General features: G+C 56.4%; 1 protein-coding gene across 1 annotated transcript; it reads right to left on the bottom strand.

The window, feature by feature from the left end:
- Window positions 1-26817, bottom strand: LOC144951299 (stromal interaction molecule 1-like). The gene is made up of 13 exons (XM_078881501.1): window positions 26751-26817; window positions 16478-16672; window positions 14974-15101; window positions 14435-14549; window positions 11933-12044; window positions 10781-10896; window positions 10151-10328; window positions 8886-9078; window positions 8340-8507; window positions 5703-5803; window positions 4894-5039; window positions 4091-4370; window positions 1-3505 (listed from the first exon to the last, which is right to left on the bottom strand). The coding sequence occupies exons 2-13, from the start codon at window positions 16581-16583 to the stop codon at window positions 3028-3030; spliced, it is 2121 nt and encodes a 706-aa protein (XP_078737627.1). The 5' UTR covers window positions 16584-16672; window positions 26751-26817; the 3' UTR covers window positions 1-3027.

Here is a 26817-nt window from a genome sequence, read left to right as displayed (position 1 = left end):
TGGGCAGTGTTAGTCTATGGGCAGTGTTAGTCTATGGGCAGTGTTAGTTTATGGGCAGTGTTAGTCTATGGGCAGTGTTAGTCTATGGGTAGTATTAGTCTATGGGCAGTATTAGTCTATGGGCAGTGTTGAGTCTATGGGCAGTGTTAGTCTATGGGCAGTGTTGAGTCTATGGGTAGTGTTGAGTCTATGGGCAGTGTTGAGTCTATGGGTAGTGTTGAGTCTATGGGCAGTGTTAGTCTATGGGTAGTGTTGAGTCTATGGGTAGTGTTAGTCTATGGGCAGTGTTAGTCTATGGGTAGTGTTGAGTCTATGGGTAGTGTTGAGTCTATGGGCAGTGTTGAGTCTATGGGTAGTGTTAGTCTATGGGCAGTGTTAGTCTATGGGTAGTGTTGAGTCTATGGGTAGTGTTGAGTCTATGGGCAGTGTTAGTCTATGGGTAGTGTTGAGTCTATGGGTAGTGTTGAGTCTATGGGCAGTGTGTCTGCATGTTGAACTTCTATCGCAACGTACGTAGCCAGCCGTGCTAATCGCTCCGTCGCGTGCGCCGAGCGACCTCCGGCGAGAACGTCGCTCGTACGACGACGACGACAAATCCTCGAGACGCTTCGGCGCTCCGGCGGTTTGCCGACACGACTTGGAATCCGCCAACACATTTTCACCGTGACCTGACGACCCCAGCGGCTCTTTTGGTGGGTGGCGCCGGAGAGGTTTTTTTGGTAAAATAGTTTTTTGATATTTTGCCTTCAAATAAAATAATAAATACGCTGTAACCAACACGACGATCTCACCGAAGCAGAGAAGAGTTATGGCGAACATCGGTCACGGGGGGGGGGGGGGGAAGCCTTCAAATAAAAGTCGCCGTCAATGTTACTCGTCGCGGATTTCGTGACCGAAGCCGTAGCAGTTCCTCACCACGAGCGGCTGAGACTGACCATGAGCCACGTGACGTCCCACGTCTCCCCTCTCCGCCCCGGGGTTGCCTCCACGCGGCGCTTTAGACCAAGTTGACGTGAAAGGCCCCTCGTGAAATGAGCGTCGCACTTGGAGCGACCGATCGCTCGCAAGGCCACACTTTACTCTGCTACCTCTATCCCCCCAGGGAAGGTTTTGTGAATGGGAGGGATCAAGGTGGGGGGGGGGGGGGCAGGACACACGCACGGACTCGCTAAGGCAAAACTTTCTCTCGGCGCGACTGCGGTAACAAACGGGACCGGGGCAGAAATCCCGGAATAAATACGCAGAAAGCGACATGCTTGCACACACACACACACGCATCTACACACACACACATCTACACACACACGCATATACACACACACACACGCGCATCTACACACACATATCTACGTACACACACACGCGTCCGTACACGCACGCGCGTAGCGCTTCATGCAAAAAACAAATAATCTCGCGACGTCACAGCCGCGTGTGGCTGTGACGTCGTGAACCGTGGGCAGCGCCCCCCCCCCCCAAGCCGGCGAGCCGAGTTCGATTCCCGCTCGCGGCCCAAATGCCGGCCAGCGTCACGATTATTTGAAGCGGTCGCGGGACTCCCCGAGGTCGACTCAGCCCGGAATGAGTGCCTGGGTGGCGCGGCGCGTAATAAAACATGGCCACTGGGGAGACGAGGCGGCCGCGGCGTGGAGCTGGCCGCCCACACCCCCCCCCTCGTGCGCCGTGCCGGGGCGTGCGGGCTACACGTGTGGGCTTCACGTGTGGGCTTCACGTGTGGGCTTCACGTGTGGGCTACACGTGTGGGCTTCACGTGTGGGCTACACGTGTGGGCTACACGTGTGGGCTACACGTGTGGGCTACACGTGTGGGCTACACGTGTGTGCGGGCGTGCGTCAGTTCTGTGTCGATGCGGATCGACGTATTAAAGCTGAGCAACCACTAAAAACAGGCAGTCGCCACCCTGCGCTTCACGCACACACACACACACACGCGCACGCACGACACGACGCACGCACAGAAGCACGCACGACGCAGGCGCCCGCAGCGCACCAACCCCACGCTCCGCGTAAACGCCGCGCAAGCTTCCGCCGGTGCCCACGTTTTTTCGACCGGCGCATCAGAGCCAGCGCAGGGTGGCGGGGGGGGGGGGGGGTGCTATCGTGGACGCGTGGTTTTTACCGCCGGCTTTAGTTGCCGAGCCGTTTACCGTGCCGTGACTCGCTGCTGGCCCTCGCAGAAGCTGCGGATCTTGCTCGGAGCCAAGCAGGGCCGGCGTAGGGGGGCGGCGGGGGCTCTCGATGCGCTCGCCGCAGGGAGGGGGGGGGGGGTGCCGTGACATCAGCGACACGCGGGAGAGACGATTTCGTCGCCGAAACGTCCCTCGTCTGGCTCCCGGGCTCCCGACTGTTTCCGAGCGAAAGCGATTGTGGGAAGGCCGCAGGGCAACGTCACGAAGCCACCGGCGGAGAGGCCGATGCCGCCGCCTCTGCAAGGGGCAGCAGCCGCGTGCCGGGCGCGGTGCGAACGAGCGGCGACGGCGCCGGCGAGGACCGCGGTGCGTTCACCGTCGCGAAGGACGTGGGGGCGACGGTGAAATCGGCGGCGGGCGCCGGTGGCGCTTTGCCACGTGGCAGGTTTGCACGAGGCGGCGGCGGCGGCTTGGTTGAGGCCTTCATCCAGCAGTGGACCGATCACGGCTCGTGACGAATTAACGATGTGTATTTGTACGCAACTGAACTGTGGCGCTGGCTGCAACGAGGCGGCCGCGAACCAAAACAATTCAACGACAAGTGTTTCTGTTCGTGGGTTCCGCCTTCCGTTACAGTGCACTCTCGCGTCCCACGTTGTTTTGGTTCAAGCAAATAGGTCAAAGACAACTCGGGATAAAAAAAAGAGAGAAAAATACAGCACACGCACACGCTGCGGTTACCACAGACCGGCGATCAGACGTACGGGCGATCGGCGATCGGACAGACCGGCGATTGGACAGACCGGCGATCGGACAGACCGGCGATGGAACGGACGGGCGATCGCGCGAGCGCGGCGACGGGGCGGGTTGCGCCGCGGCGGCTAGCTGCTCGTCTTCTTGAAGAGGCGCGCGATCCGGGACTTGCGGCCCACCTTGAACTCGGACACGGACGAGGAGTCGTCCGCTCTCGCCGCGTCTCCCGCCGGGCGCGGGGCCCCGGGGGCCGGGCCGAGGGTGGTGGCACTGGCCGTGGCGGCGGCCTCGGCGAGGCTGCCGCCGCTGTTGTTGCTGCTGTCGCTCTCGTCGGCGTCGTCGTGAGCCGCGAGGACGGCACCCGGCGGGGCCGCCAGCTGCTGCAGCTGCTGCTGCTGCTGCGGAGGCTGCAGGTGGTGCAGGTGGTGGTGGTGCTGCAGGAGGTGCGGGGTGGCGTGGGAGGGGGCGTGGTGCTGCTGGGAGGAACCCGCGCCACCACCTCCGCCCCCAGCGCCGCACGGGGGGAGGGAGGCCAAGGAGTGGAAGGAGACTGGGCCCGGAGGAGCGGAGGCCGTGGAGAGGAGAGACTCCATGCTGGAGTGAGGCCTGCGTGGTGGACAGAGAGAGTGAGAGTGAGAGAGAGTGAGAGAGAGTGAGTGAGAGAGTGAGAGTGTGAGAGTGAGTGAGCGTGTGAGAGAGAGTGAGTGAGAGAGAGTGAGAGAGTGTGAGAGTGAGGGGAGAGTGACAGAGGGGTGAGAGTGAGAGTGAGTGAGTGAGAGTGAGTGAGTGAGAGAGTGAGTGAGTGAGAGTGAGTGAGAGAATGAGCGAGAGTGGAAGAGTGAGTGAGAGAATGAGAGAGAGCGAGAGTGGGAGAGTGAGGGGAGAGAGCGTGAGTGAGAGAGAGTGAGTGAGAGCGTGAGTGAGAGTGAGTGAGTGAGTGTGTGTAGTGGAGCGGTTAGCGGCTCTGCGCCACAAACCCGGCTGCGATCCGAGTTCGATTGCCGCTCACGGCCAGCAACACCGGTGACGATTCTCTGAACCGGTCCCGGCCTTTTTAGCTCTGGGTTTTTTGTGGTCTCCAAGGAGTTTCTACGTCAATCCCCAACTCTCAGACATCGGCTCGTCTCAGACAGAGTTGCCGTGACCCCACGTCACACGCAGACGGACCGACGGACGGAGATCGACCCTCACCAGCTGGAAGAGGCCGAGAACATGATCATGGAGTCTCGCTCGTATCCGGAGGAGGGCAGCTGGTCATGTGACACGGCCCGCGACCAATCGGAGAGCGGCATGTGGGAGCTCACGTGACGCCGGGACACCGGCGACGGAGTCTTATTGGCCGGCAGTCGGGTCATGTGACTGTCGGCCGTCACGTGATTGGTCGGCTGGGGCGGCGCCGGCGCCGGCGCCGAGAGGGACGACTGCGTGACGATCATGGAGGGCGGAGAGGTGACGAGGCTGAGGGGTTCGTCTGTAAAACAGCGACAAGGGTGGAAGTTCCACGTTACTATGGCAGGCAACAGTCTCTCCATCGGATGGCCAGCGCTCTTTGCTCAAACTGGTGCTTATTTTATTGACTCCAGATTTATGATCTGCACACACACACACAGACGTGTACACACACAGACACACACACACACAGACGTGTACACACACATACACAGACGTGTACACACACAAACAGGTACACGCACACAGACGTGTACACACACACAAACAGGTACACACACAAACAGGTACACACACACAGACGTGTACACACACACAAACAGGTACACACACACAGACGTGTACACACACACAGACGTGTACACACACACAGACAGACACACAGACAGCGGGAACCGGGTATCGCGGATCGAACTCGGGTTCGCCGGGTTCGTAGCGCAGCGCGCTAACCGCTGTACCGCTACACCCCCAACACACTCACACGCGTGTACACACTCACACGCGTGTACACACGTACATGCGCACGTACACGCGTGTACACGCACCGTCCTGCGGGCTCTCGTCGTAGAGGCGCGTGTGCAGCGCGGCGAGCCCGGCGTTGTTGACGATGTGGAAGCCGCACACGTGCTCAATGTGCTGCCAGCGGTGCAGCCGCTCACGCAGGCTGCTCGTCACCTCGTTCAGCGCCTGCCTGCCACGGGAGAGCGCACGCAGAGTACACACAGTACACACACAGTACACACAGTACACTCACAGTACAAACACAGTACACACACAGAGTACACACACACAGTCCACACACACACAGAGTACACACACAGTCCACACACACACAGTCCACACACACACAGTACACACACACACAGTACACACACACAGTACACACACACAGTACACACAGTACACGCAGTACACATACACTACACACACAGAGTACACACACAGCACACACATTACACACACAGCACACAAACACAGTACACACAGTACACACACACAGTACACACACAGTACACACACACAGTACACAAACACAGTACACACAGTACACACAGTACACACACACAGTACACACACACACAGCACACACACAGCACACACACAGCACACACACACTACACACACACAGCAAACACACACACACAGTACACACACACAGTACACACAGTACACACACAGTACACACACAGAGTACACACACACAGTACACACACACAGTACACACACACAGTACACACACAATACACACACAGAGTACACACACACAGCACACACATTACACACACACAGCACACAAACACAGTACACACACACAGTACACACACACACAGTACACACACACGGAGTCACTCACTTGGCCGAGAGGATCTTGTGGTCGACCTCGTCGAGCGAGGAGCTGTGCGCCACGTAGAACGTGCCCAGCACCGAGTTGCGCTTGCGGTTGATCTTCTCCGCCTGAGCGGGCGCACGCACGCACACACACACAGTTACACACGCACACACGCGGTTACACACGCACACACACAGATACACACGCACACACGCGGTTACACACAGTTACACACACACACACGGTTACACACACACACACGGTTACACACAGTTGCACACGGTTACACACACACAGTTACACACGCACACACGGTTACACACACACAGTTACACACACACACACGGTTACACACACACACGCGGTTACACACAGTTGCACACGGTTACACACACACAGTTACACACGCACACACGCGGTTACACACACACGCGGTTACACACAGTTACACACACACGGTTACACACAGTTACACACACACGGTTACACACAGTTACACACGCACACGCGGTTACACACACACGCGGTTACACACAGTTACACACGCACACGGTTACACACACACACACGCGGTTACACAGAGTTACACACGCACACGGTTACACACACACACGCGGTTACACACGCACACGGTTACACACGCACACACGGTTACACACGCACACGGTTACACACGCACACGCGGTTACACACGCACACGCGGTTACACACGCACACGCGGTTACACACGCACACGCGGTTACACACGCACACGGTTACACACACGCACACGCGGTTACACACGCACACGGTTACACACACACACACGCGGTTACACACGCACACGGTTACACACGGTTACACACGCACACGGTTATACACGCGCACACACACACACGGTTACACACGCACACGGTTACACACGCACACGGTTACACACGGTTACACACGCACACGCGGTTACACACACACACACGCGGTTACACACAGTTACACACGCACACGGTTACACACACACACACGCGGTTACACACACACACGCGGTTACACAGTTACACACACACAGTTACACACGCACACACGCGGTTACACACACACACACGCGGTTACACACACACACGCGGTTACACACAGTTACACACACACACACGGTTACACACACACACGCGGTTACACACAGTTACACACGCACACACGCGGTTACACACGCACACGCGGTTACACACAGTTACACACAGTTACACACACACACGGTTACACACACACAGTTACACACGCACACACGCAGTTACACACACACACGGTTACACACAGTTACACACGCACACGGTTACACACGCACACGGTTACACACGCGCACACACACACACGGTTACACACGCACACGGTTACACACGCGCACACACACACACGGTTACACACGCACACGGTTACACACGCGCACACACACACACGGTTACACACGCACACAGTTACACACGCGCACACACACACACGGTTACACACGCACACGGTTACACACGCGCACACACACACACGGTTACACACGCACACGGTTACACACGCGCACACACGCACACGGTTACACACGCGCACGGTTACACACGGTTACACACGCACACGGTTACACACACACACGCGGTTACACACGCACACAGTTACACACGCGCACACACACACACGGTTACACACGCACACGGTTACACACGCGCACACACGCACACGGTTACACACGCACACGGTTACACACGCGCACACACACGGTTACACACGCACACGGTTACACACGCACACGGTTACACACGCACACACACGCACACGGTTACACACGCACACGGTTACACACGCACACACACGCACACGGTTACACACGCACACGGTTACACACGCACACACACACGGTTACACACGCACACACACGCACACACACGCACACGGTTACACACGCACACGGTTACACACGCACACACACGCACACACGCGGTTACACACACACACGGTTACACACGCACACACGCGGTTACACACACACGTGGGTACACACACGCACGCACGCACGCACGTGGGTACACACACACATCAGCCCACAGCTGCCCACGCTTCACCTCCACGCCCCCACAGCCCTTCACCGCGTCGTCACCAAGTGCCACTCCCCTGTCGCTGAGCAGGCGTCCGCGGCAAGGACACAAACACAAAGGTCCCCCGTGTAGCCTCCAACAGACTGTTGGGGAAAGTGCTGCTTCGCGAGCAGCACCTGTGAAGGCCGGCACGGCGGCCAGCACGGCGCACGGCGATGATGACGATGTGACGGCGATGGTGACGATGGTGATGATGATGATGACGGTGAGACAGCGATGAGGATGGCGATGATGACAGTGATGATGATGATGACGGTGATGATGACGACGATGATGACGATGGTGATGATGACGACGACGACGATGATGACGGTGATGATGATGACGACGGTGATGATGATGATGATGACGTTGATGATGATGACGGTGATGATGACGACGACGATGATGATGATGACGATGGTGATGATGATGGTGATGACGGTGATGATGACGTTGATGACGATGATGACGACGATGACGACGGTGACGACGGTGATGATGACGATGGTGATGTAGCTACGATAACGGCGGCGGTGCGGTACCCGGGGCGTCCGTGCCTCACCACTTCCTTGGCGGCGCTCAGCTGGCGCTCGGCCTCCATCTTCTGCAGGTTGTAGTACTGCAGCTCCACCTCGTGCGTCAGCTGCAGCCACGCCTGCAGCGCCGTGGGCACCCCCGAGCGGCGCACCGCCTCCAGCTCCTGCTCCGCGCGGCGCAGGCTGCGGCGCACCTGGGGGGGGGGGCACAAACACGTGCGTGTGTGTGTGTGTGTGTCTGTGTGTGTGTGTCCGTGTGTCCCTGTGTGTGTGTGTGTCCCTGTGTGTGTGTGTCTCTGTGTGTGTGTCCCTGTGTGTATGTGTGTCCCTGTATGTCCTTGTCTGTGTGTGTGTGTCTGTGTGTGTCCCTGTGTGTCCTTGTCTGTGTGTGTGTGTCTGTGTGTGTCCCTGTGTGTGTGTCCTTGTGTGTGTGTCCCCCTCCGAGTGTCTCCCCGCGTGTCTCCCCGAGTGTCCCCACGTGTCTCCCCGCGTGTCTCCCTACGTGTCTCCCCGCGTGTCTCCCCGCGTGTCTCCCCGCGTGTCTCTCCGCGTGTCCCCCGCGCAGTCCCCACCTGCTCCAGCTCCTCCTCCGCGAACCTGCGCCGCATCTGCTCCCCCTCCGCATCGCCGTGCTGCTGCTGCGCTTCGTGCTGCTGCTGCTGCTCACGCCGCTGCTGCTTCTCCGTCACCTCCCAGCGAAGCTTCGTCTCCAGGTGGCGCTTCTCGTCCTCCACCAGCTTCTGCTCCTCCTGAGCCTTCTGCAGCCTGCGGCGCGCGGAGGGAGGGAGGGGAGACACGGGGAGTGGTGGAGGGAGACACGGGGAGTGGTGGAGGGAGAGGGGGAGACACGGGGAGTGGTGGAGGGAGAGAGGGAGACACGGGGAGTGGTGGAGGGAGACACGGGGAGTGGTGGAGGGAGACACAGGGAGTGGTGGAGGGAGAGAGGGAGACACGGGGAGTGGTGGAGGGAGACACGGGGAGTGGTGGAGGGAGACACGGGGAGTGGTGGAGGGAGAGAGGGAGACACGGGGAGTGGTGGAGGGAGAGAGGGAGACACGGGGAGTGGTGGAGGGAGACACGGGGAGTGGTGGAGGGAGACACGGGGAGTGGTGGAGGGAGACACGGGGAGTGGTGGAGGGGGAGAGGGGAGACACGGGGAGTGGTGGAGGGAGAGAGGGAGACACGGGGAGTGGTGGAGGGAGACACGGGGAGAGGGGAGACACGGGGAGTGGTGGAGGGAGAGAGGGAGACACGGGGAGTGGTGGAGGGAGAGAGGGAGACACGGGGAGTGGTGGAGGGAGAGAGGGAGACACGGGGAGTGGTGGAGGGAGACACGGGGAGTGGTGGAGGGAGAGAGGGAGACACGGGGAGTGGTGGAGGGAGACACGGGGAGTGGTGGAGGGAGACACGGGGAGTGGTGGAGGGAGAGAGGGAGACACGGGGAGTGGTGGAGGGAGAGAGGGAGACACGGGGAGTGGTGGAGGGAGACACGGGGAGAGGGGAGACACGGGGAGTGGTGGAGACACGGGGAGTGGTGGAGGGAGACACGGGGAGTGGTGGAGGGAGGGAGACACGGGGGAGTGGTGGAGGGAGAGAGGGAGACACGGGGAGTGGTGGAGGGAGACACGAGGAGGAGTAGGGAATGAGACGGAGTGCCGTCTGTGCCAGCGTCTCGATTCAGCAAGGAGGTAACGACGGCCTCCCACCACCCCTCCCCCCCCACCACCCCTCCCCCCCCACCACCCCTCCCCACCCCCCCCACCACCCCCCCCCCCACTCCCCCCCCCCCACCACCCCCCCACTCCCCCCCCCCCACCACCCCCCCCCCCCCACTCACTTGCCCTGCATGTCCAGCAGGCTCTGCTCGGCACGCTGCAGGCTGTCCAGCTCGCGCATCATCTTCTTCATGTGGTCTCGCGAGAACTTGTGCTGGATGTATGCGAACCAGCAGCCGCCCACCCCCATCACCACGGACACCATCAGCAGCAGGTCCTTGAGGCGGCTCCGCTGGGTGGCTGCGGGGGGGGGGGGTCACAGTGGGGGGCGTGGTGAGTGTGGGGGGGGGGGCTGAGTGTGGGGCAGAGGTCGCAACCGGGTACCCGATACCCGTACCCTACCCGACACCCGGCTACCTGTACCCGGCCGGGTACGGGTAGACCGTGAGTCACTGGTGAGTAACTGTTTGTCACTCATTTCCCAACGTCTTGTTTCTTCTCACAATTCAAGTTCCTAGAATCAACCCACCCGCGCCTGCAACGTGGCTTCATCCCAGAGGTCATAATCAGGTACCGGATACCCGTATAGGTAGGGTACAGGTAGGGTACGGGTACGGCCGGGTACGGGTACGGGTACCCATTTGCGACCCTGGTGCGGCCGGGTACGGGTAAGGAATCAAAACCCGTTTGCGACCTCTGGTGTGGGGAGGACCGTGTGGGGGGGCGTGGTGAGAGTGGGGGGGGGGTCTCACACGCGGGCGTGCCGAACAGGATGGCGTCGAGAGCCTTGAGCTGCAGCTTCTGGCGGTGGCTGCGGTCGGTGATCTTCAGCACGCCCGACATGAGGGTCTGGTTGTTCACGGCCAGCCTGGGGGGGGGGGGGGGGGCACGCGGGGGGGGGGGGTGGGGGACACGTGCACGAGACACAGAGTGAACACGTGCAATGATGGGGGTGGGTTGATCGTACTTCACCGCGCTGCTCGGTGCGGGTTGGTGTCAGGTCGAGGGGGGGGGGGGCAGCCCCCGGGCCGGTTCGGACGTCGCTCGCTGCCACCGACGTTGGTGGTGCGCTAACCGCGCTCCCGACGGGAGTGACGTCGACCGGCGTCGTCACGGGGCGAGGGACCCGCTCGTGGATCTCGCACGAGCAGTGCCCCCCCCCCCCCCCCCCGCGTGCCCCCCCCCCCCCCCCGCGTGCCCCCCCCCCCCCCCCCCGCGTGTTAAGAGAACGTCCCGCGGAAGCGGATATCACAGAGCTGCCTCCGAGTTCCTTCTCTGCTGCGTGACGGTCATTTTAGTTAACCACACACTCACGTGACAGCTCCTCTGCCCTGTGTTCTTGCTGTTATCGCTCCCCACGCACACAACACACACACATGCACACACACAATGCACACACAACGCACACAACGCACACACAACGCACACACGAACGCGTGGTGTGTTATTCGTGCAGCACGGCACACGCGCACGTGCAAGCCCCAGGCAACGCGGGTGCCGATTGTGCACAGCAACACAAACAACACAAAGATCCCCCGTGTAGCCCTGGACAGACTGTGGGGGCAGGCGGTGTGAGTGAGCAGCAGCAGCACGGTGGCACACGAGGGGGGGGGGGGGGGGCGGGTGGCCAGCACCACGCCCGGCCGCCTTTGTCTCCCCGGCGCCGGTGCTGTTTGCTCACCGCACCGGGTGAGTCCAAGGGCAGGCCTCAATCTTCACCGTCGCCGTTATTGAACGCGCGTGTTGACACACACACATGCACGCAAGCACACACAAGCGTGTACACACACATGCGTGTACACACACACACATGCGTGCACACACGCACGCAAGCACACACATGCGTGTACACACACATGCGTGTACACACACACATGCGTGCACACCCACGCGTGGACACACACCTGGGAAGACTGGGCCCATCAATGTTGTTTTGTGTGAGGATGTCTGAGTACTGAGGCAGCTCCACAATCTGCTCTAGCCAGTGGATCACGTCTTCCACTGTCCAGTTATAGACTAGAGACACCACGGAGACAGAGACAGTGAGAGACACAGATACAGAGTGAGACACAGAGAGACACAGAGACACACACAGAGACACAGAGACACCACAGAGACAGTGAGACACAGAGAGACAGAGACACAGAGACACCACAGAGACACCACAGAGACACCACAGAGACAGTGAGACACAGAGACACCACGGAGACACCACAGAGAGAGTGAGACACAGAGACAGACAGAGACACAGAGATACCACAGAGACACAGAGACAGACAGAGACACAAAGACACACAGACACACAGAGATAGAGACACAGAGACAGACAGAGCAGTATGGCATGGAGAGACGCAGAGACAGACAGACAGAGGCAGAGAGACAAAGCGTTACGTCACAGAGCCACGATTCAGCATCGCACGACATCATGCACACAGGTACGGAGATGACCACACAGGTGTACACAGAGAGAGACACACAGAGAGAGACAGAGACAGACATCGGCACAGACACACACGCACACAGACACACACATAACAACAACCGCCATTCGCCACTAAGTGGCGGTGACGTCACCACGATGCCAGGCCATGTGCACCTTGAGGCCACATGAAGTGTCGAACGCCCGCTGGCAGGAGGTCACGGGGCAGACCCAGGTGCCACGGGTCGACTGACTGAGATGACCGAGATGACTGGCTGATGCACCACCTGTGCCCCCTACTGTGCCAACTTGCTGTGCTTTAGCCACCCGGCGCTCTGCTCGTTGTTGTGAGCGTCGCTCCTCCGCCCTCCATTGTTGTTGGAGGGCGACTGCCTCCAACTGCCCAGTAGCGTCCTTCACGAGCCTCCTCCACTGAGGCCGATCTTGACACCGCTGGTACCAGTCATCGGCAAGTCCACTCAGCTCCACGTCCTCCTGTACCACGTCACTCCATTTCTTTTCTAGCCCATGCCACGTCCGTTTAGCCCCCTCGATCTGGCCGAACAAAAGCTGTTTAGGCATGCGGTGGCTGGGCATGCGAGCTACATGACCCAGCCAGCGCAGCCTTGCCTGCCGAAGGACTTTTCCCAGATCTTTCAAGGATTTCTGAGCTCCTCACACAATCCAGCCTGGTTAAACCCAGGATGGATTGTAGGCAGGCCAGCCTAAATGTTTCCAACCGGCGAAGATGCTCGATTAGGGGGGTCCACGTTTCGCAAGCATAGAGAAGGGAGGGAATGACTGTGGCCGAGAAGACCTGAAGCTTCGTGCGGAGCAACAGACCAGGTAGCTTCCACACAGCGTTACGCAGCCGATGAAAAGATATTGCCGCTCGACTGATTCGGAGTGAGACCTCTGCTGTCAAACCGGAGCCGGTCATGAGCACACTGCCCAGGTATGGGAAACTCTCCACTCTCTCCACAACTGCCCCATCACAGACACACACAGACACATACACAGACACACACACACAGACGCGTATCGAGACACAGGTAACCTGTATCACCTTAACAGACTGTTGGGGCAAGGGTTGACTGCGAGCACCTATTAAGGCCGGCATAGCCCACGAGCCGCCTCTGTCTCCCCCGTGGCGATGTTCACACACCGCACAAGGTACTCAGTTAAGGTCTGAGTCGACCTAGGGGAGGCCCAAGACCAGTTAGAATATTCAACCTGGAGTTTACATAGAACAGTGGTGTTGTGAGTCTCACACTCACTAGGGGAGAGAGAGAGAGACAGTGGTGGTGGTGGTGGTGGTGTTGGTGGTGGTGGTGTTGGTGGTGGTGATGGGGTTGGTGGTGTTGGTGGGGTTGGTGGTGGTGGTGTTGGTGGTGGTGGTGTTGGTGGTGGTGGTGGTGGGGTTGGTGGTGGTGGTGTTGGTGGTGGTGGTGGTGTTGTTGGTGGTGGTGGTGTTGGTGGTGTTGGTGGTGGTGTTGGTGGTGGTGGTGTTTGTGGTGTTGGTGGTGGTGTTGGTGTTGGTGGTGTTGGTGGTGGTGATGTTGGTGGTGGTGGTGGTGGGGTTGGTGGTGTTGGTGGTGGTGGTGGTGTTGTTGGTGGTGTTGGTGGTGGTGGTGGTGTTGGTGGTGGTGTTGGTGGTGGTGTTGGTGGTGTTTGTGGTGTTGGTGGTGGTGTTGGTGGTGGTGTTGGTGGTGGTGATGGGGTTGGTGGTGTTGGTGGGGTTGGTGGTGGTGGTGTTGGTGGTGGTGGTGTTGGTGGTGGTGGTGGGGTTGGTGGTGGTGGTGGTGGTGGTGTTGGTGGTGGTGGTGGTGTTGGTGGTGGTGTTGGTGGTGGTGTTTGTGGTGTTGGTGGTGGTGGTGTTTGTGGTGGTGGTGTTTGTGGTGTTGGTGGTGGTGTTGGTGGTGTTGGTGGTGGTGTTGGTGGTGGTGGTGTTGGTGGTGTTGGTGGTGTTGTTGGTGGTGGTCTTCACCTTCTGAGTTTCTCCAGCTGAGCCACATCTCCTGCAGGCTGATGTGCTGGTCCTCCTTGTGGAAGTTGCTGTGCTTCAGCGCGGGGTCGCTGTACTTCATGTCCTCGCGCAGGAACTGGGGACCACAACGAGCACTCAGGACGTCCGCCGGAAAGAGCTTCACAGCTCCTCGGATTCGAGTCGCGAGACGGACAGACCACCTCGCCCCCCCCACCCCCAACTCCCTCCCTGTCTCACTCCCTGCCTGCCTGTGAGCGGGTGTGTGAGTGTGGGAGCGAGTGTGTGTGAGTGTGGGAGTGTGTGGGAGTGAGCGAGTGTGTGTGAGTGAGCGTGAGCGAGTGTGAGCGAATATGGGAGTGTGAGCAAATATGGGAGTGTGAGCGAGTGAGTGTGAGTACGAGTGAGTGAGTGTGCGAGTGAGCGAGTGTGAGTGCGAGTGAGTGAGCGAGTGTGTGAGCGAGTGTGTGAGTGAGCGAGTGTGCGAATGAGCGAGTGTGAGCGAGTGTGCGAATGAGCGAGTGAATGAGTGTGAGACTCACGTCGTCGCTCTCCTGGGTGTCCACCGAGCCGTCGTCATCGTCGTCCATCTGGTTGTGGATTGCCCGCACGGCCTCGTAGCTGAGCAGCTCCAGCTCCGAGTAGACGCACTCGTCTAGTGAGCAGAAGCCTGGGGGGGGCAAGGGGACATCTCGGACGTGATGGTGGTGATGGTGATGATGGTGGTGATGGTGGTGATGGTGGTGATGTAGACGCACTCGTCCAGCGAGCAGAAGCCTGGGGGGGGCAAGGGGACATCACGGCGGTGATGGCGGTGATGGTGGTGATGGTGATGATGGTGGTGATGGTGGTGATGATGGTGATGATGGTGGTGATGGTGATGATGGTGATGATGGTGATGATGGTGGTGATGGTGGTGATGGTGGTGATGGTGATGATGGTGGCGATGGTGGTGATGGTGGTGATGGTGATGATGGTGGTGATGGTGATGATGATGGCGGTGATGGTGGTGATGGTGGTGATGGTGATGATGGTGGTGATGGTGGTGATGGTGATGATGGTGGTGATGGTGATGATGGTGATGATGGTGGTGATGGTGATGATGGTGATGGTGGTGATGGTGATGATGGTGGCGATGGTGGTGATGGTGGTGATGGTGATGATGGTGATGATGGTGATGATGGTGGTGATGATGATGGCGGTGATGGTGGTGATGGTGGTGATGGTGATGATGGTGGTGATGTAGACGCACTCGTCCAGCGAGCAGAAGCCTGGGGGGGGGGGGGGCCAAGGGGACATCACGGCGGAGATGGCGGTGATGGCGACGGTGGTGGCGGTGGTGGTGACGACGGTGGTGACGATGGTGATGATGGTGATGATGACGGTGGTGGTGACGGTGGTGGCGGTGGTGGCAATGGCGGTGGTGACAGTGACGGTGGTGGTGGTGGTGACGGTGGTGGTGACGGTGGTGGTGACGGTGGTGGTGACGGTGGTGGCAATGGCGGTGGTGACAGTGACGGTGGTGGTGGTGGTGACGGTGGTGGTGACGGTGACGGCAGCAGTGGCGGTAACGCAGGAGGCGCCGGTGGCAATGTCGGCGCCGTTTGTTTTTACCCGCCGCGAGTTTAACCTTCGTCAGTTCACCACGTAGTGGCGGTCGTAGGCTTCCGTGACCAGTGTCATTCGCAAGGAATGTTTATGGGTTCCATGGCGTCGACAGAAATGCGTTGGTCACCCGCCACCGCCGCCACCACCGCCGCCACCGCCGCCACCACCACCGCCGCCACCACCGCCACCACCGCCACCGCCGCCACCACCGCCACCGCCGCCACCACCGCCACCCGACACAGCCGACGAGCGAGGCTCGTCACGTAGCTCGTGACGACGCCCAACAGCGCGGCGCTGCGCGAGTGAAAGTGCCACGTCTTGTTTGACGAACCTCGCCGAGTGGCCGTGTCGGGTGGGTGGCGGACTTGTGGCGGGTTAACGACGCGTCCATCATGAGCCCAACAACAAACAACAACAAACAGAACCCGCCACGTTTACCTTCGTCGTCGGCTTCCGCCTCCGCCTGGGCCCTGTTCACCTCGATGCAGTTGGAGAGCACCGCCATGAGCGACATCACCACCATCGCGTACTTCCTGGGCCTCATCGCGCGGTGGGGGCGGCGGTGGCGGCGACGGGATCCGGGCCGCTCCTCCTCCCGGGCCGAAGGCGACGCGGAGAGAGACGCACGCCTCGCTGCGGGCAGGCGGAGAGAGCGAGAGGGAGAGAGGGAGGGAGAGAGAGAGAGATAGAGGGAGATAGAGGGAGAGAGGGAGGGAGAGACTTTTTTTTTTACTTTTAAAACGGTTTTATTGCTGCGGCAGCAATTGTGCCGCAGCCACTTTTTGCATCAAAGTAGTCCATGGCCCGAAGACCACGATGCTCATTACAGTGGGTCACACAGAATCCACCACGGACACAAGGACACACAAAAAAAAACACAAGGAGTCATGGCACATGCGCCACCAACTCATACGCGCGCGTGCCACTCGCTCGCACCGCACCGCTGCACGCGCGCCCCGCCGCCAAACAGCTGCACGGGCTACTCCGCCAACTCACCCTCCAACTCACCCTCCCACTCACCCTCCAACTCACCCTCCCACTCACCCTCCAACTCACCCTCCAGCTCACCCTCCAACTCACCCTCCCACTCACCCTCCAACTCACCCTCCCACTCACCCTCCAACTCACCCTCCCACTCACCCTCCAACTCACCCTCCAACTCACCCTCCAGCTCACCCTCCAACTCACCCTCCAACTCACCCTCCCACTCACCCTCCAACTCACCCTCCCACTCACCCTCCCACTCACCCTCCAACTCACCCTCCCACTCACCCTCCAACTCACCCTCCAGCTCACCCTCCAACTCACCCTCCAACTCACCCTCCCACTCACCCTCCAGCTCACCCTCCAACTCACCCTCCCACTCACCCTCCAACTCACCCTCCCACTCACCCTCCAACTCACCCTCCCACTCACCCTCCAACTCACCCTCCAGCTCACCCTCCAACTCACCCTCCAACTCACCCTCCCACTCACCCTCCAGCTCACCCTCCAACTCACCCTCCAACTCACCCTCCAGCTCACCCTCCAGCTCACCCTCCAACTCACCCTCCCACTCACCCTCCAACTCACCCTCCCACTCACCCTCCAGCTCACCCTCCAGCTCACCCTCCCACTCACCCTCCCGCTCACCCTCCCGCTCACCCTCCCGCTCACCCTCCAACTCACCCTCCCACTCACCCTCCAACTCACCCTCCCACTCACCCTCCCACTCACCCTCCAACTCACCCCCCAACTCACCCTCCAACTCACCCTCCCGCTTGTCCACTGTACTCGCATTCTGCCGGGCTGAACAGCGGCGGGTCGTGGCCCACGTGCACAGGGTCTCTCGCGACCCCCCCACGGTTTACGTTCCGCGTAGAGACCCAGCCCCCCCCCCCCACTAGCATCGCCCTCACGTCGTAATAATACTTTTACACACTCACACACTCACAGCGGCCTCATTCATGCCAACAGCATCCCACAGCGCCGCACATTAATTCATGTACGGGCACCAAATCCCATCGGTATGCGCAGTTGGCTGCGCAAAAGCCAGGAAATAATTAAGAAACGGGCACCAAAAACGAAAAGCGCAAACGACAAAAAGAAGTCGTCACGCGACGTAGAGGATAGCAGAGCTTGGACAACCGTTGGTGGTGCGGGATCCTCCTGGCGCCCCCGGAGTCGCCCCCTCTCTGTGAGGGCGCCCGTCTGGAACGCTCTCCCCCCCCCCTTACGATGTGAGCAAGCCACTGGGAGCTACGATGCCCTTTTAGATCATCGCCATCCAAGACTCACAAACTCGTTTCTTTGGCACGGATTTGTGTTGTCCTTCTCCCGCGCCTCTGATTAGCACAGATGGCTACGTACGGTGCGAAAGAAGTTAACTGTACACGCAAACATAGACTCAACACTGCCCATAGACTCAACACTGCCCACAGACTCAACACTGCCCACAGACTCAACACTGCCCATAGACTCAACACTGCCCATAGACTCAACACTGCCCATAGACTCAACACTGCCCATAGACTCAACACTGCCCACAGACTCAACACTGCCCATAGACTCAACACTGCCCACAGACTCAACACTGCCCACAGACTCAACACTGCCCACAGACTCAACACTGCCCATAGACTCAACACTACCCATAGACTCAACACTGCCCACAGACTCAACACTGCCCATAGACTCAACACTGCCCATAGACTCAACACTGCCCATAGACTCAACACTGCCCATAGACTCAACACTGCCCACAGACTCAACACTGCCCACAGACTCAACACTGCCCATAGACTCAACACTGCCCATAGACTCAACACTGCCCATAGACTCAACACTGCCCACAGACTCAACACTGCCCATAGACTCAACACTGCCCATAGACTCAACACTGCCCATAGACTCAACACTGCACATAGACTCAACACTGCCCATAGACTCAACACTGCACATAGACTCAACACTGCCCATAGACTCAACACTGCCCATAGACGCAACACTGCCCACAGACTCAACACTGCCCACAGACTCAACACTACCCATAGACTCAACACTACCCATAGACTCAACACTACCCATAGACTCAACACTACCCATTGACTCAACACTGCCCATTGACTCAACACTGCCCATAGACTCAACACTACCCATAGACTCAACACTACCCATAGACTCAACACTTCCCATAGACTCAACACTGCCCATAGACTCAACACTACCCATAGACTCAACACTGCCCATAGACTCAACACTACCCATAGACTCAACACTGCCCATAGACTCAACACTACCCATAGACTCAACACTGCCCATAGACTCAACACTGCCCATAGACTCAACACTACCCATAGACTCAACACTACCCATAGACTCAACTCTGCCCATAGACTCAACACTACCCATAGACTCAACACTACCCATAGACTCAACACTGCCCATAGACTCAACACTACCCATAGACTCAACACTACCCATAGACTCAACACTACCCATAGACTCAACACTGCCCATAGACTCAACACTACCCATAGACTCAACACTACCCATAGACTCAACACTGCCCATAGACTCAACACTACCCATAGACTCAACACTACCCATAGACTCAACACTGCCCACAGACTCAACACTGCCCATAGACTCAACACTGTCCATATACTCAACACTGCCCATAGACTCAACACTACCCATAGACTCAACACTACCCATAGACTCAACACTACCCATAGACTCAACACTACCCATAGACTCAACACTTCCCATAGACTCAACACTGCCCAGAGACTCAACACTGCCCAGAGACTCAACACTGCCCATAGACTCAACACTGCACCTCCGATTAGCACGGTTGGCCACGTACGGTGCGAAATAAGTTAAACGTACACACATGCCGTGCGACGGTGGCGTCGTTACTATTGCTTTTTGTGTGTGTGTGCGCGTGCGTGTGTGTGTGCGCGTGTGTGTGCGCGTGTGTGTGTCGTAAACCCCTCCACCACCGGACAAGCGCCCATGAACAGATCCGGGGCACACGGCACGGAGACCACCGCCGCCACCACCGCGGCGCTTCTCCTCCCCGCAGCGACGCCTCACCGCTCGCTCGCCACCAGGCGCTCCCCCCGTGCACACTCACGCACTCCGGTGACTGCTCAGGGAATTCAACAAAGTCCCGTATTTGGCGAACGCGGCTCAGGCATCGGGACGGCAGCTCGTCCCCTGCCGCCCACACTGAGACGCACACGAAGATAAAGACTCCACCCCGTCCGTGTAGCCTTAGCAGACTGTCGGGGCAAGTGCTGTTAGCGAGCGCCTGTGAAGGCCGGCACGGCACACGAGGGGGTGGGTAGCCAGCACCACGCCCGGCCGCCTTTGTCTCCCCAGTGGCGATGTTTACACGTCGCACCGGATACTCGTGTTGAGGCCGAGTCGACCTAGGAGAGGCCCACGACCGGTTCAGACAATCGTCATGAAGAGGTGCACAGTGGCCGTGTCAGAGATGCCGAGACCCTGGGTTCAACCCCTGGGTCTGGGTGTCTCTTCCTCTCTGGCCATGAGGATGTTCATAGTGGCCGTGTCAGGGACTCGGCCCTGCTCCCTCATCGTCCGTTCGACGGACGTCCGCACGTCGCGGCGGCAGCGGCCGCTGTCCGGTACGCGACGCCGCCGTCGGCAAAAGCGGCCGCGCAGCGCTGATGAGCCTCCTGTCTTCTCGGCGAGGTAGGAGGGGGGGGGGGCGCCGGCTGCGGGGGAAGGGGGTGGGGGGTGGGGAAGCTCCACGCCGGCACAGGGCGGGAGAGACGGGGAGAGCGCCCCAGTGCCGGCGAGACTTGCCGCGTAGACGACATTCGGGAATCTTGGAACGGGAACGGGAGAACCGACCGGGAGGGGCGGGCGACAGAGGTCGCAAACGGGTTTTGATTCCTTACCCGTACCCGGCCGCACCAGGGTTGCAAACGGGTACCCGTACCCGGCCGTACCCTACCCGATACCCGGCTACCCGTACCCGGCCAGGTATCGGGTAGGGTACGGGTACCCGATTGCGACCTCTGGGATGAAGCCATGTTGCAGGCGCGGGTGGGTTGATTCTAGGAACTTGAATTGTGAGAAGAGACAAGACGTTGGGAAATGAGTGACAAGCGGTGACTCACCAGTGACTCACGGTCTACCCGTACCCGGCCACACCAGGGTCGCAAACGGCTACCCGGCCAGGTACAGGTACGGGTACAGGTACGGGTACAGGTACAGGTACGGGTAGCCGGGTATTGGGTACCCGATTGCGACCTCTGCCGGGAGACGCCGTCTCGGCCGGCGTCCGCGGCAAACCGTCCCGGTGATCGGATGCCGATTCCGCTCGGGGGTCGGTTCGGAGGTCGGTTCCAAGAGACGTTACTTTGTCAGTGCTGCCTTCCTAACGTCGTGAGGGAGGGAGGGAGGGGCGTTCCGGACGGGCCGCTGAAGCGTGCAGCCGCGAGCGGCGCCACGCGGCGACCGGCTCTGCTCGACGGCACACGGCGGACGCTCGCACAGTGGTTTTGAGGAGCGAAACGGGAGGATTTCTACACAAATCTGGCTGCTGTGCGCCTGATGAAGCGAGTTGTAATTACTGGCGAAAGGTCGTCCACTCAGATTGTGAATGTTGTGGCTTGGCTCGCCGACACACACCCGGTGGTGCTGTGCTCACGCTCTGTTGACGTGACGAACCGTGCCGATTGGCTGCGTCGGGTGGTGGCGAGTTTAACGACACGTTTCTATTCATGCGGTCTGACACAAATAAATGAAACCTACATTAATGGATGACATTGTTCGCGAAATCCTACCGCCTGTTAAACTGCGGGTTGGGAAATTTTGACAACGCCGCCCTTATAAGGGCAGCCTCCGCGGAGCAGCGAGCGGTTCGCAATGAACCAAAACTAAACAACTTTTTTTATTTTACCGGCTGTGGGGCCCACTGAGCTTTTTTTCAGACGCGACGTGGGCACAAATGATGGCTCAACGAAGCGGATTGTAGCGTGGACATTTATAGCGGCAGCCAAATAATCTCGACGCGTGACGTTGCTTCTAAATGTGGAGGGGGAAACGGAAGGGCCCCGAGAAAAATGCACACGGCCACAACGGAGAAAGACAAACTCCAAATGCACAGCAGCAGGCATCGTCAGGGTCAGGATCGAACCCACGACCTCCTGCGTACCAGGCGATGGAGTTAACATCTCCTAGCCACAGTGGGTTGTAGCTGGGGTTGACTCAGCCCATCAGCCTATCAGCATCATCACTCCCTCCAGGGCAGATAAAACGAGCACCGGTCACCAGAGGTCGCAAACGGGTTTTGATTCCTTACCCGTACCCGTACCCGGCGGCACCAGGGTCGCAAATGGGTAACCGTACCCTACCCGAAATGAGTGACAAACGGTTACTCACCAGTGACTCACGGCCTACCCGTACCCGTACCCGGCCGCACCAGGGTTGCAAACGGCTACCCGTACCCGGCCGGGTACGGATAGCCGGGTATCGGGTAGGGTACGGGTATCGGGTACCCGGTTGCGACCTTTGCCGGTCACACGGCCCAGCGGCAGTGCAAGTTGCCGACTTGCGGCGGAGGTTCGCGGTTGTAAACCGAGGCAGGCCGCCCCGGTTACCGCTGCGGTGTCCGCCGGTCGATCAAAAAAGATTCCACGACTCACGTCGCAGGTACAGGGGCAGGACAACCAACTCAGCACAACAGCGCGTTGACAACTCCGCGTGGATTGGCAGCGCCGCCACCGTCACCATCGCCGCCGCGGTCGTGGGGGGGGGTGGGGTGGCACGTGCCCCTCACAATGATCCGATTGAAATCCCTAATTTCGATCGGATCATTGGGGTTTATTAGTAATAACTCGGCATTTTGCGACCCCCACTGCCACTGTGTAGCATATTATTACGTGCCAGGGACTCTATGAGATGATAGGACAATAGTCTGAGTCCATAATTGGCAATAAGTAATGGCAAAGCGGTTATAAGTGATTCACAGAATTGTGCGCAGTTGCGTACACAGCACACGACTTCCCAGAAGGCATCAACACCTTCAGCGAGCGCGATGCCGATCACACGACGCGGTTCGAATTCGACCCTCGATCGATGGCTGCGCCATCGCCGCACACGCGTCGAATCAAAAGCAAGGGACAAGTCCTTACTCACTAACAACTCCTTACTCACTAACAACTCCTTACTCACTAACAACTCCTTACTAACAACTCCTTACTCACTAACAGCTCCTTACTTACTAACAACTCCTCTATCATTTCTCATCGCTGGAGGGGTTGCCCCCCCCCCTACCTGAAAATCCTGGCTCTGCCATTGACGACACATACATTGAGACCCATAAAGATTCACAGCGTCCCAGTGAGATCCATGAAGATGATGAAAAAACGAATGGGCTTGATCCTTTCCGGCAAGAATGCAGGAGGTGTTACAAGCCGGCACGTTTGCATTCGCCACGCATTCTCGCAGTAAAACATGCACACACGTTTTGTTTGCATATTAGGGGCGTTCAGTGGCTAGGAGATGTTAACTACCTCGCCTGGTGTACATGAGGTCGTGGGTTCGATCCCAACCCTGACGCCTGCTGCTGTATATTTGGAGTTTGCGTGTCTCTCTCTCTCATCATCATCATCACGGTGGCTAGGAGATGTTAACTACCTCGCCTGGTGTACAGGAGGTCGTGGGTTCGGTCCCGACCCTGACGCCTGCTGCTGTATATTTGGAGTCTCTCTCTCCCCGTGGCCGCGTGGATTTTTCTCCGGGTCCTCTGCTTTTTTCCCTCCACATGTAGAAGCTGCTGCTGCACATTCCCATGCAGATGATGACGACGCTAAGCCGCTACTTTGTTGATCTGCTATCATTGTGATCGCCAGGTCGCTTGTGAACAAAAGATCTGCATAGCTCAGTGGGCCTTCACCTGGTAAGATAAAAACATGGTTCAGTTCTATTTCTATTTATTTTTTGTAAGCGATTTGTTTCCCTATCCGCGCCCGTTTGGTGTTTGTGTCATCGTGTTTGTTGTTGTAGCAATCTGACCCCGTGCCACATTCCCCTTCTCGACATCTGTGCAAAACGAGAAGAGCTTTATCGCTCATCGGATTCCTCCAACTCCACTACAAACACTGTCAATGGGCTGCAGTTGAGTGCAGTGAAGAGTGGATTGCAGTGATCAATGTGCTGTTGATGACGATGATGATGTGTGCTGTGCGTTAGTAAGAGGACGGCTGCTTGCGTTGTGGCCGAAACGTCGTGAGAATAATGTTATTATGTTTTATTTTTATTATTTTATTATTTCCATTCTACGTGATGACTTTACCGAAAGAACCAAGAAGAAGAAAAAAGGAGGATGTATGCCATCCAGCAGTGGATTGAGCTCGGCTGCTGCTGCTGCTGATGACGATGGTGATGATGAAGAAGCGACCGATCAATAACACAATCACGCTGCCCTAAGGGCACATTCAGTGAGCTCAGCACGGCTGGGGATGCTGCCCAGCTGGTGTCAGAGGCAGCTCTGGGGGCCGCCCAGTCGCTGTAACCGCACCGCGGATCCCATCAAAGCGCCGTGTGCTGCTGGGACGATGATGAGTGGTGTAGTGATACTATAGTGTAATAGTAGTGATACTATAGTGTAATAGTAGTGATACTATAGTGTAATAGTAGCAGTACACACAGTGAGGAGTGTGATGCTGTGGTGATGAGTGGTGTAGTAATACTATAGTGTAATAGTAGTGATACTATAGTGTAATAGTAGTGATACTATAGTGTAATAGTAGTAGTACTATAGTGTAATAGTAGTGATACTATAGTGTAATAGTAGTGATACTATAGTGTAATAGTAGTAGTATTATAGTGTAATAGTAGTGATACTATAGTGTAATAGTACTAGTACGATAGTGTAATAGTAGTGATACTATAGTGTAATAGTAGTGACACTAAAGTGTAATAGTACTAGTACTATAGTGTAATAGTAGTGATACTATAGTGTAATAGTAGTACTAGTGTAATAGTAGTGATACTATAGTGTAATAGTAGTGATACTATAGTGTAATAGTAGTAGTACTATAGTGTAATAGTAGTGACACTATAGTGTAATAGTACTAGTACCATAGTGTAATAGTAGTGATACTATAGTGTAATAGTAGTTATACTATAGTGTAATAGTAGTGATAATATAGTGTAATAGTAGTGATACTATAGTGTAATAGTAGTGATACTATAGTGTAATAGTGATACTATAATGTAATAGTAGTGGTACTATAGTGTAATAGTAGTGATACTATAGTGTAATAGTAGTAGTACTATAGTGTAATAGTAGTGATACTATAGTGTAATAGTAGTAGTACTATAGTGTAATAGTACTAGTACTATAGTGTAATAGTAGTAGTACTATAGTGTAATAGTAGTGACACTATAGTGCAATAGTAGTAGTATAGTGTAATAGTAGTGATACTATAGTGTAATAGTACTAGTACTATAGTGTAATAGTAGTTATACTATAGTGTAATAGTACTAGTACTATAGTGTAATAGTAGTGATACTAATAGTACTGATACTATAGTGTTATAGTAGTGATACTATAGTGTAATAGTAGTGATACTATAGTGTAATAGTAGTGGTACTATAGTGTAATAAAAGTGATACTATAGAGTAATAGTAGTGATACTATAGTGTAATAGTACTAGTACTATAGTGTAATAGTAGTAGTACTATAGTGTAATAGTACTAGTACTATAGTGTAATAGTAGTGATACTAGTAGTAGTGATACTATAGTGTAATAGTATTAGTACTATAGTGTAATAGTAGTGATACTATAGTGTAATAGTAGTGATACTATAGTGTAATAGTATTGATACTATAGAGTAGACGAACCTGTTGTAGTGCTACATAGTAGTGATACTATAGTGTAATAGTATTGATACTACAGAGGAGACGAACCTGTTGTAGTGCTATATAGTAGTGATACTATAGTGTAATAGTATTGATACTATAGAGGAGACAAACCTGTTGTAGTGCTACATAGTAGTGATACCATAGTGTAATAGTATTGATACTATAGAGGAGACGAACCTGTTGTAGTGCTACATAGTAGTGATACTATAGTGTAATAGCATTGATACTATAGAGGAGACGAACCTGTTGTAGTGCTACATAGTAGTGATACTATAGTGGAATAGTATTGATACTATAGAAGAGACGAACCTGTTGCAGTGCTACATAGTAGTGATACTATAGTGTAATAGTATTGGTACTATAGAGGAGACGAACCTGTTGTAGTGCTACATAGTAGTGATACTATAGTGTAATAGTATTGATACTATAGAGGAGACGAACCTGTTGTAGTGCTACATAGTAGTGATACTATAGTGTAATAGTATTGATACTATAGAGACGAACCTGTTGTAGTGCTACATAGTAGTGATACTATAGTGTAATAGTATTGATACTATAGAGACGAACCTGTTGTAGTGCTACATAGTAGTGATACTATAGTGTAATAGTATTGATACTATAGAGGAGACGAACCTGTTGTAGTGCTACATAGTAGTGATACTATAGTGTAATAGTATTGATACTATAGAGACGAAACTGGTGTAGTGCTACATAGTAGTGATACTATAGTGTAATAGTATTGATACTATAGAGACGAACCTGTTGTAGTGCTACATAGTAGTGATACTATAGTGTAATAGTATTGATACTATAGAGACGAACCTGTTGTAGGGGATCGCCGCTCTCCGCCTGTTGCCCGCTGCCCGTCGCCCCGGGCCGCTGCTGCGCG

The sequence above is a fragment of the Lampetra fluviatilis genome, chromosome 61 (genome assembly GCF_964198595.1).
Source record: "Lampetra fluviatilis chromosome 61, kcLamFluv1.1, whole genome shotgun sequence".
In the NCBI taxonomy this organism is placed as follows: Eukaryota; Metazoa; Chordata; class Hyperoartia; order Petromyzontiformes; family Petromyzontidae; genus Lampetra; species Lampetra fluviatilis.
Note: the sequence above shows the minus strand (reverse complement) of the source record. Positions and strands in the feature narration are given on the sequence as shown.